The sequence below is a fragment of the Narcine bancroftii genome, chromosome 14 (assembly GCF_036971445.1).
Source record: "Narcine bancroftii isolate sNarBan1 chromosome 14, sNarBan1.hap1, whole genome shotgun sequence".
In the NCBI taxonomy this organism is placed as follows: domain Eukaryota; kingdom Metazoa; phylum Chordata; class Chondrichthyes; order Torpediniformes; family Narcinidae; genus Narcine; species Narcine bancroftii.
This window is the reverse complement of record NC_091482.1, coordinates 9419417-9435716: the sequence shown is the minus strand read 5'-3', so window position 1 is coordinate 9435716 and position 16300 is coordinate 9419417. Positions and strand designations below refer to the sequence as shown.

Here is a 16300-nt window from a genome sequence, read left to right as displayed (position 1 = left end):
TAAAACACCAGGAGAGGATGGATTCCCAATAGAATTCTATAAAACATTTAAAGATTTATTAATTCCCCCCCTCCTGGAAGTAATCAACCAGATTGATAAAACACAAAGCTTACCAGATTCATGTAAAACAGCAATAATTACAGTAATACTAAAGCAAGGGAAAGATCCACTCGCACCAGCGTCATATAGACCAATATCATTACTTAACACAGATTATAAGATAATAGCTAAAACTATTAGCAAACAGATTAGCAGAGTATGTACCGAAAATGGTAAATCTAGACCAAACTGGATTTATTAAAAAAAGACGCACAACAGACAATATGTGTAAATTTATTAACTTAATTCATGCAGTAGAAGGGAGTAAAGCACCAACAGTAGCAGTTGCTTTAGACGCAGAGAAGGCCTTTGACAGAGTAGAATGGAATTATTTATTCAAAATATGGAGAAGTGTCGGGTTACAAGATTAATGCAAATAAAAGTGAAGCAATGCCAATGAATAATGCGGATTTCTCAAAATTTAAGAAGGAATCACCATTCAGATGGCAAATGCAAGCAATAAGATACCTAGGTATACAAATAAATAAAAATCTTGGACAACTATATAAACTCAATTATTATCCACTAATGAAAAAATTACAGGACGATTTAGAGCATTGGAAAGATTTACCACTAACACTAATAGGAAGGATAAACTGTATTAAAATGAACATTTTCCCAAGGATACAATACCTATTTCAGGCATTGCCAATACACTTGACAGAGAAATTCTTCAAGGAGTTAAAGAAAATAATAAGGAAATTTTTATGGAAAGGGGGGAAACCGAGGATAGCACTAGATAAATTAACAGAATGGTATAAACAAGGAGGTTTACAACTGCCAAACTTTAAAAATTATTATAGAGCCGCACAATTAAGATACCTATCAGATTTTTAATCAAACAAGGGAAAAGCCAGATTGGACTAGATTAGAACTAGATAAAATAGGGGAGAAGATACCTGAACATATATTATATAAATGGGATGAAAAATTGGTACAACATAGGAGTTCTCCAGTATTACATCATCTGCTCAATATTTGGAAGAAGATTCATGTAGAAAGGAATAAAACAAATTACCAATTACCAAAACTAATACTGACGCAAAATCAGTTAATCCCTTTTACAATAGATAACCTTTCCTTTAGAGAATGGGAGAAAAAAGGGATCAAAAGAATAGAAAATTGTTTTTTAGGAAATAAATTACTATCCTTTGAACAAATGAAGGATAAATATAATATAACTCAAGATACAGTGTTGGCATACTACCAACTGAGATCCTACTTGAAGGACAAATTGGGAAGCAGTCTGGGGTTACCAGAGGGAAGTAACTTTGAATATGTGATTACAGATACAATGTTAATCAAAAAATTTATAACAAATATGTATATTAAACTGCAAGAAAAGGAGAATGAGGAAACAAATGGTAAAACTAAACAAAAATGGGAACAAGATTTAAACATAAAGATAAAGAAGGAAACATGGGAGAAGTTATGCTCTGGAACTATGAGAAATACAATCAACACGAGGTTACGTATGATACAATATAACTGGATACACAGGCTATACATTACACCTCAAAAGTTAAATAAATGGGACCCAACAGTATCTGATAGATGTTTTCGTTGTAAAAAAGAAGTGGGAACAACAATTCATGCAATCTGGACATGTGAGAAAGTAGAAAAATTTTGGGAAGATCTAAACCAGATATTAAATAAAATTACAGAAAATATACCAAAAAAACCAGAGATCTTCCTCCTAAGTAACATAAAAAACAAAGAATTTGGAATTGATTTGGATGGTGCACAAAAAAGATTTGTTATGATAGCTCTAGCCGTAGCAAAAAAAATGTATTATGTCAACTTGGAAATTAGAAGATAACTTGAGAATACAACAATGGTATATAGAAATGAATAAATGTATTCCATTAGAAAAAATAACATATAATTTAAGAAATAATATTGAAATATTTGAACAAATATGGGAGCCATACATGAAACACAATAGAGAAAACCTACCGGGGACATCTATCACCTAAAATAACAAAAGGAGAAGGAAATGAAAAGAATTGACTCAGTGGAATTTCTTGTTTATTTTTATTGAATGACAACATTGTTTGACTGGTTTAATGTATCTTATATTCTGTACTTTAAATGAATGGGGGAGGGAGGTAGGGAGGCTGGGATGGGAGGGGGAGAGAAAATGACACTATATATTTGAAAAGGAAAATGTATGTATCTTGGTCAATATGGTGTGAAAAATAAAAAATTAAAAAAAAAGAAAGGATTATCTGGGCATGGAGGCGGCTGAAGAGGAGATTCACTGGGTTGATAGCCTATGAGGAGAGATTGGATCAGATTGGATCACAGACTGAGAGGTTGCTTCAGTGACAGGGACCTCCCAGTGGGCCAACCATTTCAGTTCTGCATCCCACTCCCATATTCACATGTTTGTCCATGGCCTTGTGTACTATCCCACCAAGACCACCCGTAAATTGGAGGACCAGCACCTGATTTTCCGTCTGGGCACTCTCCAGCCAGACGGCATTAACTTTGATTTCTCCAGATTCTGCTAACCTGCACTCTTCCCTTTCCCTGGTCTTCTTTTGCTCAGCTGTCCATTCCCTTCCCTCGCTATTCACTGAGCCATCCCCCCTCCCCCATTTGCTGCCTCCCTTCTCCACCTATTACCTCCTACCTTTGGGACTATTCTCCCCCCCTTACTTTTTTGTTTGGACACCTGCCAACATTTTTCCATACCTTAATGAAGAGCCTATGCCCGATACATTGATTATGTATCTTTATCTTTGCTAATGTTTGACCTGCTGAGTTTCTCCAGCATCGTGTTTTTACTTCAATCACAGACTTTCATGTTTTACTTTTGGATCACCTGGGACTGTACTCCGTGAACTTCAGAAGAATGAGAGGGGATCTTACAGGAACTCATAAAACTATGAAATATTGAGGTTGGAAAGTTGTTTCAACTGCTAGGTTGAGACAAGAACTAGGGGACGTAGGTCTTTCGGAAAGGAGTTGTACATTCTCCCACTGTTTGTGTGGGTTTCCCTGGGGCCTCCGGTTACCTCAGACACCAAATCGTTGTAGATTAATTTGGGTGTAATTGGGCAGCACAGACTCGACTTCTACCGTGCTGAGATTAAACTTTAAATAAAATAATATTTAAATTTAAAGATTCAGGACAGTATGGTTAGGGTGGCAATAATACTTTTTTTCCAGAGTGTAATGAATTTGTGAAATTCTCTGCCCAAGGAAACAACAGTCTCTCTATTTAGGACAGAATTAGATTTTTGCGTCATTGGGGGGAAATTAAGGGTTAATGGGCCAAATGGCCTCCGCCTACTCCTATTTGTTATGTTCTTTTGAAACTGTGCAATACATATATTAAGGTGCAAGAGGAATAATGATACGAAGTACAAAGTTCAATTGTTTGTGCAAACAACGAGAAGTTGGAGAAACACAATGGGCAAGGGAGCATCTGCGGGTACAAATCGTCGGAATCAGGATTTATTGTCGTGAACAAGTCACAAAATTCAGTATTTTGCGGCAGCGTCATCGGGAAAGCATTCATGTGATAGCCATCTTACAACATTTACTACATGAAAAAATTTAAATAATTGTGCACGAAAAGTAAGGCAGTGTCTTTGACACATTGATTATTCAGGAATCTGATGGCAGAGGGGAAGAAGCTGTCCTTGTGCCGTTGAGTGCTCATCTTCAGGCTCCAGAACCTTTTTCCCCCCCCGATGGCAGCAGAGTGAAGAGGGTGTGGCCTGAGTGGTGGGGGTCTTTGATAGAGGCTACTTTTTTAAGACACTGCCTCAGTCAACATTTTGTGTTATCAAGACTAAAGTAAGAAAGCCAGATATCATAAATACTTCATTTACAGGGAAGATTGACAGAGGATACATCGCATTTGTTACTCAGCCTAAGTAAAGAGTAGTTTGAAAATTGAAATGAAGCACAAATCTTGCTGCCAATTGGAGTAGAGAAGATGCTCACTGAAGCCATGTTCAATTCCATCCCTGCTATAACACAGTGAGGACAATATCTCAGTCATTCTTAATCTTTCTTTTTGGCTATGGTCACCTTCAGACTCAAAGTTTATGGGTCCCCTTCCCAAGAAGCAGTCAAGTTTAGTTAGTTTCTTTTGTACTTCTCTCCTACCAACTGTATAAAAAATATTTTATGATTTCCGTCCGTGCCCCCTCCCCCTTAAATGTGCCGTGGCCCCCAGAGCGATCGGGAGAGAGGGTTGTACCACTCCTGGCTGCTCCAGTCGGCTTTCCAGTTCGTAGGCAGCAGGTCCTCGGGGGGGGGGGGGGATAGAACTGGCACTGAATTTCAGCCGATGCCCATGTGCATAATGGGGGTTGAGCAGTCTACATGCAGAGAGGGATGGGGAATGGTGAAAGAATTGGAGGGGAAGGAGCCTGCACTGTTGGTAGCAATGCCAGAAGTATGAGCAGTGCCCCTCTGTTCATTTCAGCTCCTGTAATAAGATTTTTTTTTTTTTTTTTTAAATTGTGTTTTGTTTACAGTTGTTCAATGGGTCTGGAGCTTCCCGAAGGTTCCAAGGAGGAGTTTGTGGGGGAACCAGGTGGCAGGTCCAGGGAGGTGGGGGAAAATGGGGAGAGGGGGAGAACGAGCATAAGACCATACAACATAGGAGAATAAATAGACTATTCAGCTCATCAAGTCTGCCCTGCCATTAAATAATGAGCTAATCCATTTTCCCCACTCTGCCCCACTGTCCAACATTCTCCCCATAATTTTTGATGCCCTGGCTAATCAAGAACCTATCAATCTTATCAGTTTTAAATACACCCAATGACCTAGTCTCCACAACCGCCTGTGGCAACAAATTCCATGGATTCACCACCCTCTGGCTGAAGAAATTCCACCGCCTCTCTGTTCTAAGCAGACGCACTTCACTCCTGAAATTGTGCTGTCTTGTCTTAGACTCTCCCACCATGGGAAACAACCTTTCAACATCTACTCTGTCCACACCTTTCAACATTTGAAATGCTTCAATAAGATTCCCTGTCATCCTTTAAATTCCAATGAATACAGGCTAAGAGCTGCCAAATGCTTTTCACATGATAACTTTCATTCCTTGTGAAAATCCTCTAAACCCTCTTCAACGTCAGCACATCCTTCCTTAAATGAGGAACCCAAATGTCAAAATACTCCAAGTGAAGTCTCATCAGTGCCTTATAAAGCCTCAACTTCACATCCCTGCTCTTGTATTCTATTCTTCTAGAAATGAAGGCCAACATTGCATGCTGATCTGATACAAACTGCATAACATACTGATGATTAACTTCTTAAAATGTAGATCGGCAACCCCATAAAATAGGCTTCACCTATCTAGCAACAGGATCAATGAAAGGTCTGGCCACAGGGCATTCCACTGTTGAACTGGTATGACTTGATTGCATTTGGATCTGGAAAACTAGTGCCACAATGCAGTAACAATATTAGAAGGTAATTAAATAGTATTTTGTTTGTGAAGAAGAATGGTGCACTAATTTAGGGGAGCATGGGCTAAATAGTTCATCTGTACCAGACTTGGTTTGTCTGTGGGGGCTGCAGGAGCACTGGAGGCGAATCTATGGACACTCGGGGACTCTGGGGGGCTTCTCTTTTTCTGACTGGAAGAGGTGCTTCAGGCAATTTCTGCCAATGGTGAATCCAGCCACCAAAAGCAATTTCATGTAATATGACACTTTTATTACAATGACAGTAAATTGAATCTGGAATCTCATTAGAACACAAGAAATAAGAGCAGGAGTCGGCCATCTAGTCCGACAGGTCTGCTCTGTCATTCAACAAGATCATAGCTGATCTGATGATCAGCTCATCGCCACCTACCTGTCTTTTCCCCTTATCCCTTAATTCCCCTACTTTGTAAAAATCGATCCAACCTTGTCTTAAATATATTCACTGAGGTCACCTCCACTGCTTCAATGGGCAGCGAATTCCAAAGATTCACCACCCTCTGGGTAAAGCATCTCTGTCCTAAATCTACTACCCCAAATCCTGAGGCTATGTCTCCTAGTTCCAGTCTTCCCCTCCAATGGAAACAACTTACCGACCTCTATCTTATCTATTCCTTTCGTAATTTTATACGTTTCTATACAATCCCCTCCCATTCTTCTAAATTCCAGCAGTACAGGGATGAGTGGGAGGGGATGAGGGTCAGGATAAGGGGGGGATTAATGTGTAAGTTGCACTGATTGAACACACTTGGTCACCTGCTATGCAATAAATCTCAATGTTTTTTAATTGGCCTTACAGTATCAGATGTCTTTCTTGTTCAGAAAGATTGATGGGGCATCTGTGAGAGCCACAGAAAAAGTTTGACAACTGGTTGCAATCAAAGTGGGTACATTTATAAGACCGTCATTAAACTATAAACTAATGTAAGGGGCTTCTACCATTTATACGCCACAATATTCTCAGGAGCAAATCTGAAGAATGGCCCAAAATACTTTGTTGCGGGCTGCACTGATTCACAAGCGAACCGGGTCACGGAGGTGCAGGCTCGCACTGGGCTGACATCACATTAGTCCCAGTGGGAGGGGCCAAAAAGGATCATGGGAGTGGTGCTGATAAGCTCTCAGAGAGTTCCAGTAAAGTCAGTTGGTTGGTTCAACTCACTCACAGCTTCTGTGTGCTTTTGTTCACTGCACAGCACACGGACCACAACTTCACTGGTTCACGCTTAACAGAAACTAAAATAAATTAATTTAGGTGCATAAAATTATTTTAGACACATTTGAAATTCCAGACCCCAAACAGTCCTTCCAAGTCAAGCAATACTTCACTTGTGAATGTGCAAGGGTCATCTACTGCATCCAATGCTCCTGTTGTGTCCTTCTCTTCGTCGAAGAGACTGGAACACAGACTGGGAGAACACTTTGTTGCTTATCTTAGCTCTGCCGCAGCAATGCTGGAGATCGCCCAGTAGCCGACCATTTCAATTCTGTGCCCCACTCCTGCACTGCCAAACCAGGGCTGCCTGTAAATTGGAGAACCAACACTTAATATCCTACCTGGGTGCTTTCCAACCTGATGGCATTGTTAAGCCACACCCTTGTCTCCCTCTCCTCCCCATCCTTCTGTCTCCTTTATTTCAGCTCTCCACCCCCTTTCCTCTCCATTCAGAGATAAACACCCTCCCCCTTCCACTTCTCAGTTTGTTTTTCTCTTGAACCCTGCCTCCCATATCCACCTATGAGCTCTTGTTGGTGTTCCTCCCCACCATTTTATTCAGGCGCCTGCCTGTATTTTACTCATACCTTGATGAAGGGCTCAGACCCAAAATGTTGATTATGTAACTTTATCTTTACTGCATAAAGAACTTGCTAAATTCTTCCAGCAATTTTGCGTAAACTCAAATCAAACGGAGTGGGTGTGCTAAAGATAAGTACTGGAAGATGTAATTTTTTTTTACATTGAAGCTATTCACTTTACTTCAAAGCGTTTGCCTAAAACAATCAGATACCTTGAGTCGAAGATATATTTAATGGCACTGGATTGGAACAACTGTCCTCCAGAGGAGAGGGTTTTGTCCTATTGTAGACCATGTGGTGTCTTTGCACAGTCATCTTAATCAATAGATATGCCACATTTTTAAAATTCTTGAGCATGCAGGTCATTAAGGGACTGATTTACTTGTAATAATGCTGGCAATTCCTCTCACATAAGCAACAACAATCCATTTTGTATAACAAACGCTTTTACATCTGATACATACCTGTCTCACTCCATCAATCTTGCTCAATTATATAATTACGCTTGAAAATGGAACAATGTTGCCCAGTGGAATGCAAACAAGCATTCCTATATTTGAATGGCTGTACTTTGTGACATGCCGTCCTCACCGTGAAGATGATTGGGGCTTTCAGACGATCGGGAGTCTCTCAGCATGCTCAGGGCTGAAATGTTGACTGCCTTTTACTTCCTAAGGATGTTGTGTAACGTGTGGAGTACACATATTTCGATATACTTTTACAAGATAAAAGACTGAGTTGGAGTATGTCAGTGATGGTATTTCATTGAATCTACTACTGATCTTGGCATTCAATGATGGTCGAGCTTGTAGGTTTGGGAAGTGTTCCATGTTCTTGGGAAGGCCAAATGCTGTAATTGCATATTATCTAAAAATATGGAGGAGTGGTGAACACGTCTCATTACAATATTGTCTCAATTACACCAGCTAGTCCTTTCCTATTCCACGTATATATTTTGGAGAATCACTGATGAACTCCATACATATACTGGAAAAGAAACCCCAAACCAGAGACCATTGAGGTTCTTAAAGATCAGAACATATAGATATAAAGCAAGTAGACAGCACGGTTGGCAGAGTGGTCACCGCAACACCTTTACAGCCCCAGCGATTGGGACCAGAGTTCGAATCCCACGCTGTCTGTGAGGAGTTTGTACATTCTCCTTGTGTCTGCATGGGTTTTCTCTGGGGGCTCTGGTTTCCTCCCACCGTTCAAAAAGAACTGGGGTCTGTAGGTTAATTGGATGTAAATTGGGTGGCAAAATGGCCTGTGCTGTATGTCTAAAAAAAGTCTTTTAATAATGTGCTTTGCACTCAACTTTAGGAACAATTCTTTTTCAGAGCTCAGTACTGATGTATGTTATAAAACAGTGGGTGGGGTCGTGCTTATAAATTAGCACAAAAAACTGCAGATGCTGGAAACTTGAGCAATGAGACCATATGACCATGTGACATAGGAGAGGAACTAGGCCACCTTGGCTTACTTACTATCCTTTTTAATCCTTCTCATGCCTTCTTCCCATAACCTTTGAATCTCTTCGTAATTCCTGGGTGTCAACATCTCCGAGGATCTGTCCTGGAGCCTCCATGCTGATGCAATCACAAAAAGAAGGCTTGCCAGTGGTCGTACATTATGCGGTGTCTGAGGAGATTCGGTACGTCACAGAAGTCTCTCGTAAACTTCTATAGGTGTACCATGGAGAGCATTCTGGCTGGTTGCATCACTGCTTGATATGGAGGCACCAACTCTCAGGATAAGAATAAACTCAGGATAAGAATTAACTCAGCCTGAGACATCACCGACTTCACTCCATCGAGAACATCTACATGAGATGGTGTCTTAAAAAAGCAGCCTCTATCCTCAAAGACCCAACAACCCAGGCTGTGGCCTTCTTCATTCTGCTACCAATGGTAAAAAGGTCCAGGAGCCTAAAGACGAGCACTCAGTGACACAAGGACAGCTTCTTCCCCTCTGCCATCAGATTCCTGAATAATCAATAAACCAAAGACACTCACTTACTTTCCGTGCACTTTTTTTTTTACAATATACCTTTAGTAAATGTTTTAAGATGGTTATAGTATGAATATTTGTTTATGATTGCTGCTACAAAACATGACAGTAAATCCTGATTCTGAATAAATAAGAAACCATCATCCTCTACCTTAAATATACCCAATGTCCGCAGCAATGTGTTCCACAGATTCACCACCCTCTGGGTAAAGAAATTCCTCCTCATCTGTTCTAAAGGGATGTTCTTGTATTCTGAGGCCATCTCCTCTGGTCCCAGACTCCCCTACCTTAGGAAACATCCTCTCCACATCCACTCTATTCAATAGGTTTTAATGAGATTTTCCCCCCCCCCCACCCCCTCAGTGAGGGGTCCCAGACCCATCAAACACTCCTCATATGATACCATTTCATTCCAGGGGTGATTCTTGTGAACATCCTCTGGACCCTCTCCAATGCCAGCACATCCTAGCCTTAAATGAGGAGCTCAAAACTGCTCACAGTACTCCAAGTATCAATGCCTTATAAAACCTCACCAGTACGTTTATATTCTGCTTTTATATTCTATCTCTCTCAGAATTAATGTGAGCCTTGTGTTTGCCTTCCTGACTTTACATGCAAGTTAACCTTGAAAGAATCTTGCACAAGAACTCCCAAATCCCTCTGCACCTCTGATTTCAGAACTCAGAAAATAGTCTAACCTTTATTCATTCCACCGAAGTGCACTTCCCTACACAGTATTCCATCTGCCATTTCCTTGCCCAACCTCCTAACATGTGTAAGTCCTCCTACACACTCATTGTTCCCTCAAACACAACCTGGCCTCCTATTTTTGTATCTTCCACGACTCAGCCAAAAGGCCAACAATTCTGTCATCTAAATAAATGATATATAACATGAAAAGAAGCGATCCTAGCACCGAGCCCCTGCAGAACACCACCAGTCACTGGAAACCAACCAGTAAAGGTCCCTTTTATCCCCATTCTCTGACTCCTGCCAGTCAGCCAAGCGTCTCTCTGTGCTGATACCTTTCCTGCAATATCATGAATTCTTGCTTCACAGCCTCACGTGTGGCACCTACTCAAAAGCCTCCTGAAAGTTCAACAACATCCACTGACTCTTCTTTGCCCATCCACTCTGTTACTTCCTCAAACAATCCAAACAGATTTGTCAGACAAGATTTCCTTTAAGTAAACTATGCGGACTTCTACCTTTACCAAGTACCCGAAAAACACATCTGAATAATAGATTCTAACCACTTCCGCCCACCCTGACTGACCGACCATTCCCCCCTTCAACCTGACTGACTGACCATTCCCCCCCTTCAACCTGACTGACTGACCATTCCCCCCCCACCCTGACTGACTATTCCCCCCTCACCCTGACTGACTATTCCCCCCTCACCCTGACTGACTATTCCCCCCTCACCCTGACTGACTCACCATTCACCCCACCCTGACTGACTGACCATTCCCCCCTCACCCTGACTGACCGACCATTCCCCCCCACCCTGACTGACCGACCATTCCCCCCCTCACCCTGACTGACCGACCATTCCCCCCCTCACCCTGACTGACCGACCATTCCCCCCCTCACCCTGACTGACCGACCATTCCCCCCCACCCTGACTGACCGACCATTTCCCCCCACCCTGACTGACTGACCATTTCCCCCCACCCTGACTGACTGACCATTCCCCCCCTCACCCTGACTGACTGACCATTCCCCCCCACCCTGACTGACTGACCATTCCCCTCCACCCTGACTGACTGAAAATTCCCCCCCTCACCCTGACTGACTGACCATTCCCCCCCACCCTGACTGACTGACCATTCCCCCCCTCACCCTGACTGACCATTCCCCCCCACCCTGACTGACTGACCATTCCCCCCTCACCCTGACTGACTGACCATTCCCCTCCACCCTGACTGTCTGACCATTCTCCCCCACCCTGACTGACTGACCATTCCCCTCCACCCTGACTGACTGACCATTCCCCCCCACCCTGACTGACTGACCATTCCCCCCCACCCTGACTGACTGACCATTCCCCTCCACCCTGACTGACTGACCTTTCCCCCCCACCCTGACTGACTGACCATTCCCCCCCTCACCCTGACTGACTGACCATTCCCCCCACCCTGACTGACTGACCATTCCCCCCACCCTGACTGACTGACCATTCCCCCCCACCCTGACTGACTGACCATTCCCCCCCCCACCCTGACTGACTGACTGACCATTCCCCCCCTCACCCTGACTGACTGACCATTCCCCCCACCCTGACTGACTGACCATTCCCCTCCACCCTGACTGACTGACCTTTCCCCCCCACCCTGACTGACTGACCATTCCCCCCCTCACCCTGACTGACTGACCATTCCCCCCACCCTGACTGACTGACCATTCCCCTCCACCCTGACTGACTGACCTTTCCCCCCCACCCTGACTGACTGACCATTCCCCCCCCCACCCTGACTGACTGACTGACCATTCCCCCCCTCACCCTGACTGACTGACCATTTCCCCCCACCCTGACTGACTGACCATTTCCCCCCACCCTGACTGACTGACCATTCCCCCCCTCACCCTGACTGACTGACCATTCCCCTCCACCCTGACTGACTGACCTTTCCCCCCCTCACCCTGACTGACTGACCATTCCCCCCACCCTGACTGACTGACCATTCCCCCCCCACCCTGACTGACTGACCATTTCCACTCACCATTGTGGAATGAGGTCCTCCCCAGCTCATTGTTTGCTCATAGAATTAAAATAATCATTCGGAAACCACCTGTGATAAGGTCTCGGTAACTGGCCAAAGAGTTCGGAGGGCCTTCGATTCCACAGACAGGGCTTGGCGGGGTCTCTTTCAGACCAGCGCAAACTTCAAGCGCTTTGGTTTCGAAAGACGCGAGATCAGGACGTGGCGGCGGCTTTTGGGCGCGTCTCGCCGGCCGTAGCTGAGCCTGCCCCGCCCACTCTCTCCCATTGGCTCGGAGGGAGGAGAGCGAGAGGGGAGCCTTCTGACACCACGTGTGTTGGCAGCCGGGCCGGCTCCGTCCTTCCGCCGTGACAGGAGTGGAGTGGAGTGGAGTGGAGTGGAGTAGGGGGGGAGGGTGGGGGAAGCGGCCAGGGCCCCGAGTCGTGCAGCTGGTGGCGGCGCCGATCTCCAGGCGATGGTGAGCAAGACGGACGAGGCGTGCCCGGCGGCGGGGGGCAGAGGACAGGGCGGCGAGCCGGGACGAGAGGCCGGTGAGTTAAAGGTCAAACAGCACATGAACCCCGGCCAGGCCGGGCTGGGCCGGGCGCGTCGGGGAGGGGAGAGGAGGGGGCGCCGGGCTGGGTCGGGGAGGGGAGGCCGGGCTGGCGATCGCAGCCCAGGTTTTTAATGTACCCCCCGACTGTGATGCCTGGAGAGGGGCTGATTATCAGTGGGTTAAGGCAGATCAACTCGTTATTAGTGGCTGTGGGACTGGAGGGTGGAAAGGGGATTGAGGGGCTGGAAAGTTTAGGGGCTGGGGAGAGGCGTCGAGGGGGGATGGGGGTGGAGAAGGGGCTGGGGGCGGTTGGAGAAGGGGCTGGGGGGATGGAGAAGGGGCTGGAGGGGATGGAGAAGGGGCTGGAGGGAATGGAGAAGGGGCTGGGGGGGGATGGAGAAGGGGCTGGGGGGGATGGAGAAGGGGCTGGGGGGGATGGAGAAGGGGCTGGGGGGGATGGAGAAGGGGCTGGGGGGGATGGAGAAGGGGCTGGGGGGGATGGAGAAGGGGCTGGGGGGTGGAGAAGGGGCTGGGGGAATCAAGGAAAGGAGCTGAGGGGGATCAAGGAAGGGAGCTGAGGGGGATCAAGGAAGGGAGCTGAAGGGGATCAAGGAAGGGGCTGGGGAGGATCAAGGAAGGGGCTGGGGGGGATCAAGGGCTGGGGGGGATCAAGGGCTGGGGGATGAAGGAGGGGGTGGGGGACGTGGGGTGAACGGTGGACAAGGGGAGTTTGTAGGTGGCGGGGAACTGTTCAATGTGGGTGTCCGGCCGGCGTGATGTGCAGAAGTCCGCATTGGGAGGTTGCGGACTTGTCGGGATGGAGGTATTTGACCCCCCACCCCCCCCTTCCCCCCGGCGATAGCTGTGCGCCAAACGATGCGACGTGAGCGGGGGCGTTCAACAGCCGGTGGGCGGCAGGACCCCGCGGCGCCCTCGCTGCCGTGGGCCCGGAGACCACGTTACCGGCTGCCGCACGGCCTGCGGCGGGGTCAGGGTCGAGGGTGGACCGGACACCTTGCCTCGCCGGCCGGGTGCGGAGCGGCTCAGGGCCGGGGAAGGGCGTCGGCGACCTCGGCTGATGAGGCCGCCGGCTGAAGGTCACCTTCAGCGCCGCTGTTCGCCGGGAGAGCAGCTCCGCTGCCAGCAGCGCTCGGGGCGGCTTGGAGGGAGGGGGCGGCCGGGGAAGGAGTCCCCTCATTGCAGCTTAAACCCCCCCCCCCCCGTCACTTTCTTAGCCCCCGATCCGGAAGAGAATGGTGGCTCCTTCACAGCCATTTGGTTGCTGGGCAAGGTGATGAGGGGCGGGACAAGGTTAAACTAGTTGCCCCCCCCTCCCCTCCGACTGAGTTTCCCTCCCTCCCTTCCTTCCACCTCTAGTTCCTGTCCTTCATGGGGGAGTTGGGTGTCACTAAGACCTACCTGGCTTGTGGGACCCCTTTTCAGTGAAGATTTAATTTGAAGGCCACCTTCTCCCACTTAGCCTGGACTAAACACCTTTTAGTTTGCTCCCCGATCTGTGATATAGTGAAAAAGCCATATTTGCAAGAGTTCAAGATTATTATCATCTGATTGCATAAGTACAACCTGACAAAGCGCTGTTCACCAGTCCTCGGTGCAAAACACGCAGACACTCAACTAGACATAACACACATACAGGCAAACAATACCAATGCAGGACAAGTATTTGATCTACATAAATAAGTATTGTTTCGTCAATGTGAAAGTTTCAGGTGGTTAGTGCGAGCAATTCCTTTGGTCGTTCAGCGTTCTCACTGCCCGTGGGAAGAAGCTGTTCCTTAGCCTGGTGGTGTTGGCACAGATCCTCCTGTATCTCTTTCCCGACGGGAGCAGCTGAAAGATGCTGTGTGCGGGGTGGAAGGGGTCCTCAATGATTTTGCAGCCCTCTTCAGACAATGATCTCCCAGTAGATCATGTAGATGGGTTGTGGGGGGGGGGGGGGGGGGCGGGGTGGAGAGGGAGATTCCTGTGATCCTCTCTGCCACTCTTATGGTCCTGTGGATTGACCTCTGATTCATTTCTCTGCAGCAGCCATACCACACTGATGCAGCCAGCCTGGATGCTCTTAGTTCCTGTAGAAGGTTGACTTTATGCTGGCCGGTAACCTTGCCTTCCTCAGTCTTCTCACGAGGTGCAGTTGCTGTTGCGCCTTACTAACAAGTGAGGGGCTGTTATGTGTCCACAGTCGTCACGAGTTAAGTGTACTCCATGGAACTTGGTGCTCTCCACTCTCTCCACAACAGTTATTAATGTGTAGTGGAAGGTGGTCATTCCTGGTCCTTGTGAAGTGCACAATCATCTCCTCCGCCTTGTCCATGATTAGACTCAGGTTTTTACTCACATTACGAGATTTTCCACCTCTTCTCTGTAGTGCGACTCGTCGATATTGCTGATGAGGCCAACTACTGTTGTGTCATCTGTAAACTATTGGAGCTGGATCTGCCGATTCAGTCGCAGGAACACAGCCCTGAGGTTAGTTACCCTGCCCCACCCCCTCCTTTTCAGTCTCTGATCCTGCAGGCAGTGCCCTCTGGTTCCTGACCTTCATGGGGGGAGTTGGATGTCACCAGGGCCTCCCTTGTGGGAACCCTTCCAATGAAAATCAAGTTTGGAGACCCCCCCTCACCTTTAACCTGGAGTTGATTTTAAATACCTTTTATTTTCTGCTGTCCGATCTCCAAATCTGTGATAGAGTAAAACTATATTTGCACTTGGTAAATGTAGTTGGATGTCCTTGCTCTCTGTTTGGTCCAGGGTCCAGATTGACTGCAAGACATAGGTTTAAGGTGAGAGGGGATAAATTTAAGAGGGACCTGAGGGGCAACTTTTTCACTCAAAGGGTGCGCTGAATCTGGAATAAGCTGCCGAAGGAAACTAGAAGCAGCCACAGTTTTGACATTGAAAAGACATTTGTACGTGTATGTGGGTAAGAATGGGTTAGAAGGATATAGAAAAAAGCAGGCACACGGGACTAGACCAGTATGCCAATTTGGTTGGTATAAGTTATCATACCCACACTCTTGTTCGGCTCCAAATCATGGGTCCTCTACCGGCATCACCTATGGCTCCTAGAACGCTTCCACCAGCGTTGTCTCCGCTCCATCGTAAACATTCATTGGAGCGACTTCATCACCAACATCGAAGTACTCGAGATGGCAGAGGCCGACAGCATCGAATCCACGCTGCTGAAGATCAAACTGCGCTGGGTAGGCCACGTCTCCAGAATGGAGCACCATCGCCTTCCCAAGATCGTGTTATATGGTGAACTCTCCACTGGCCACCGAGACAGAGGTGCACTAAAGAAGAGGTACAAGGACTGCCTAAAGAAATCTCTTGGTGCCTGCCCCATTGACCACCGCCAGTGGGCTGATCTCGCCTCAAACCGTGCATCTTGGCGCTTCACAGTTCGGCGGGCAGCAACCTCCTTTGAAGAAGACCGCAGAGCCCACCTCACTGACAAAAGACAAAGGAGGAAAAACCCAACACCCAACCCCAACCCACCTAGCCAAAGAAAAAAGAGAAGTGGATTATTACCTTGTCATGGTGGAGAAGCTTGTACAGTAGTGGTTATTCTCTCAGACCCAATATACCCCCTGAAAAGTGCAAATGTACCACTGGGGGTAGATATACCCAGGTTGGGAAACCCCGCTCTAGAGTTATGT

At 46.7% G+C, this 16300-nt stretch overlaps 2 protein-coding genes across 6 annotated transcripts in view; one reads left to right on the top strand and one right to left on the bottom strand.

Annotated features, from left to right (window-relative positions):
* LOC138749191 (spermatogenesis-associated protein 22) overlaps window positions 1–12272 on the bottom strand; it is a 204905-nt gene extending 192633 nt beyond the window's left edge. The window contains exons 1-2 of one of the 3 annotated variants that reach the window (XM_069910264.1): window positions 12155–12272; window positions 8840–9337 (exon numbers count right to left, since the gene is read on the bottom strand). The gene's annotated coding sequence lies outside the window, so the exon portion shown is untranslated. Of the gene's footprint in view, window positions 1–8839; window positions 9338–12154 lie in introns of those variants that run through there. The other 2 variants (XM_069910265.1, XM_069910266.1) reach the window with 2 other exon arrangements.
* A 192-nt stretch (window positions 12273–12464) lies between these two features.
* The window catches only part of cluha (clustered mitochondria (cluA/CLU1) homolog a), a 95399-nt gene continuing 91563 nt past the window's right edge, over window positions 12465–16300 (top strand). Inside the window, exons 1-2 of one of the 3 annotated variants that reach the window (XM_069910259.1) lie at window positions 12526–12615; window positions 15010–15110. Coding sequence is in view for 2 of the 3 variants with exons in the window: in XM_069910257.1 (XP_069766358.1) it covers window positions 12540–12615 (76 nt within the window). In the remaining variant the exon portion in view is untranslated. Of the gene's footprint in view, window positions 12616–15009; window positions 15111–16300 lie in introns of all 3 variants that reach the window. The other 2 variants (XM_069910257.1, XM_069910258.1) reach the window with 2 other exon arrangements.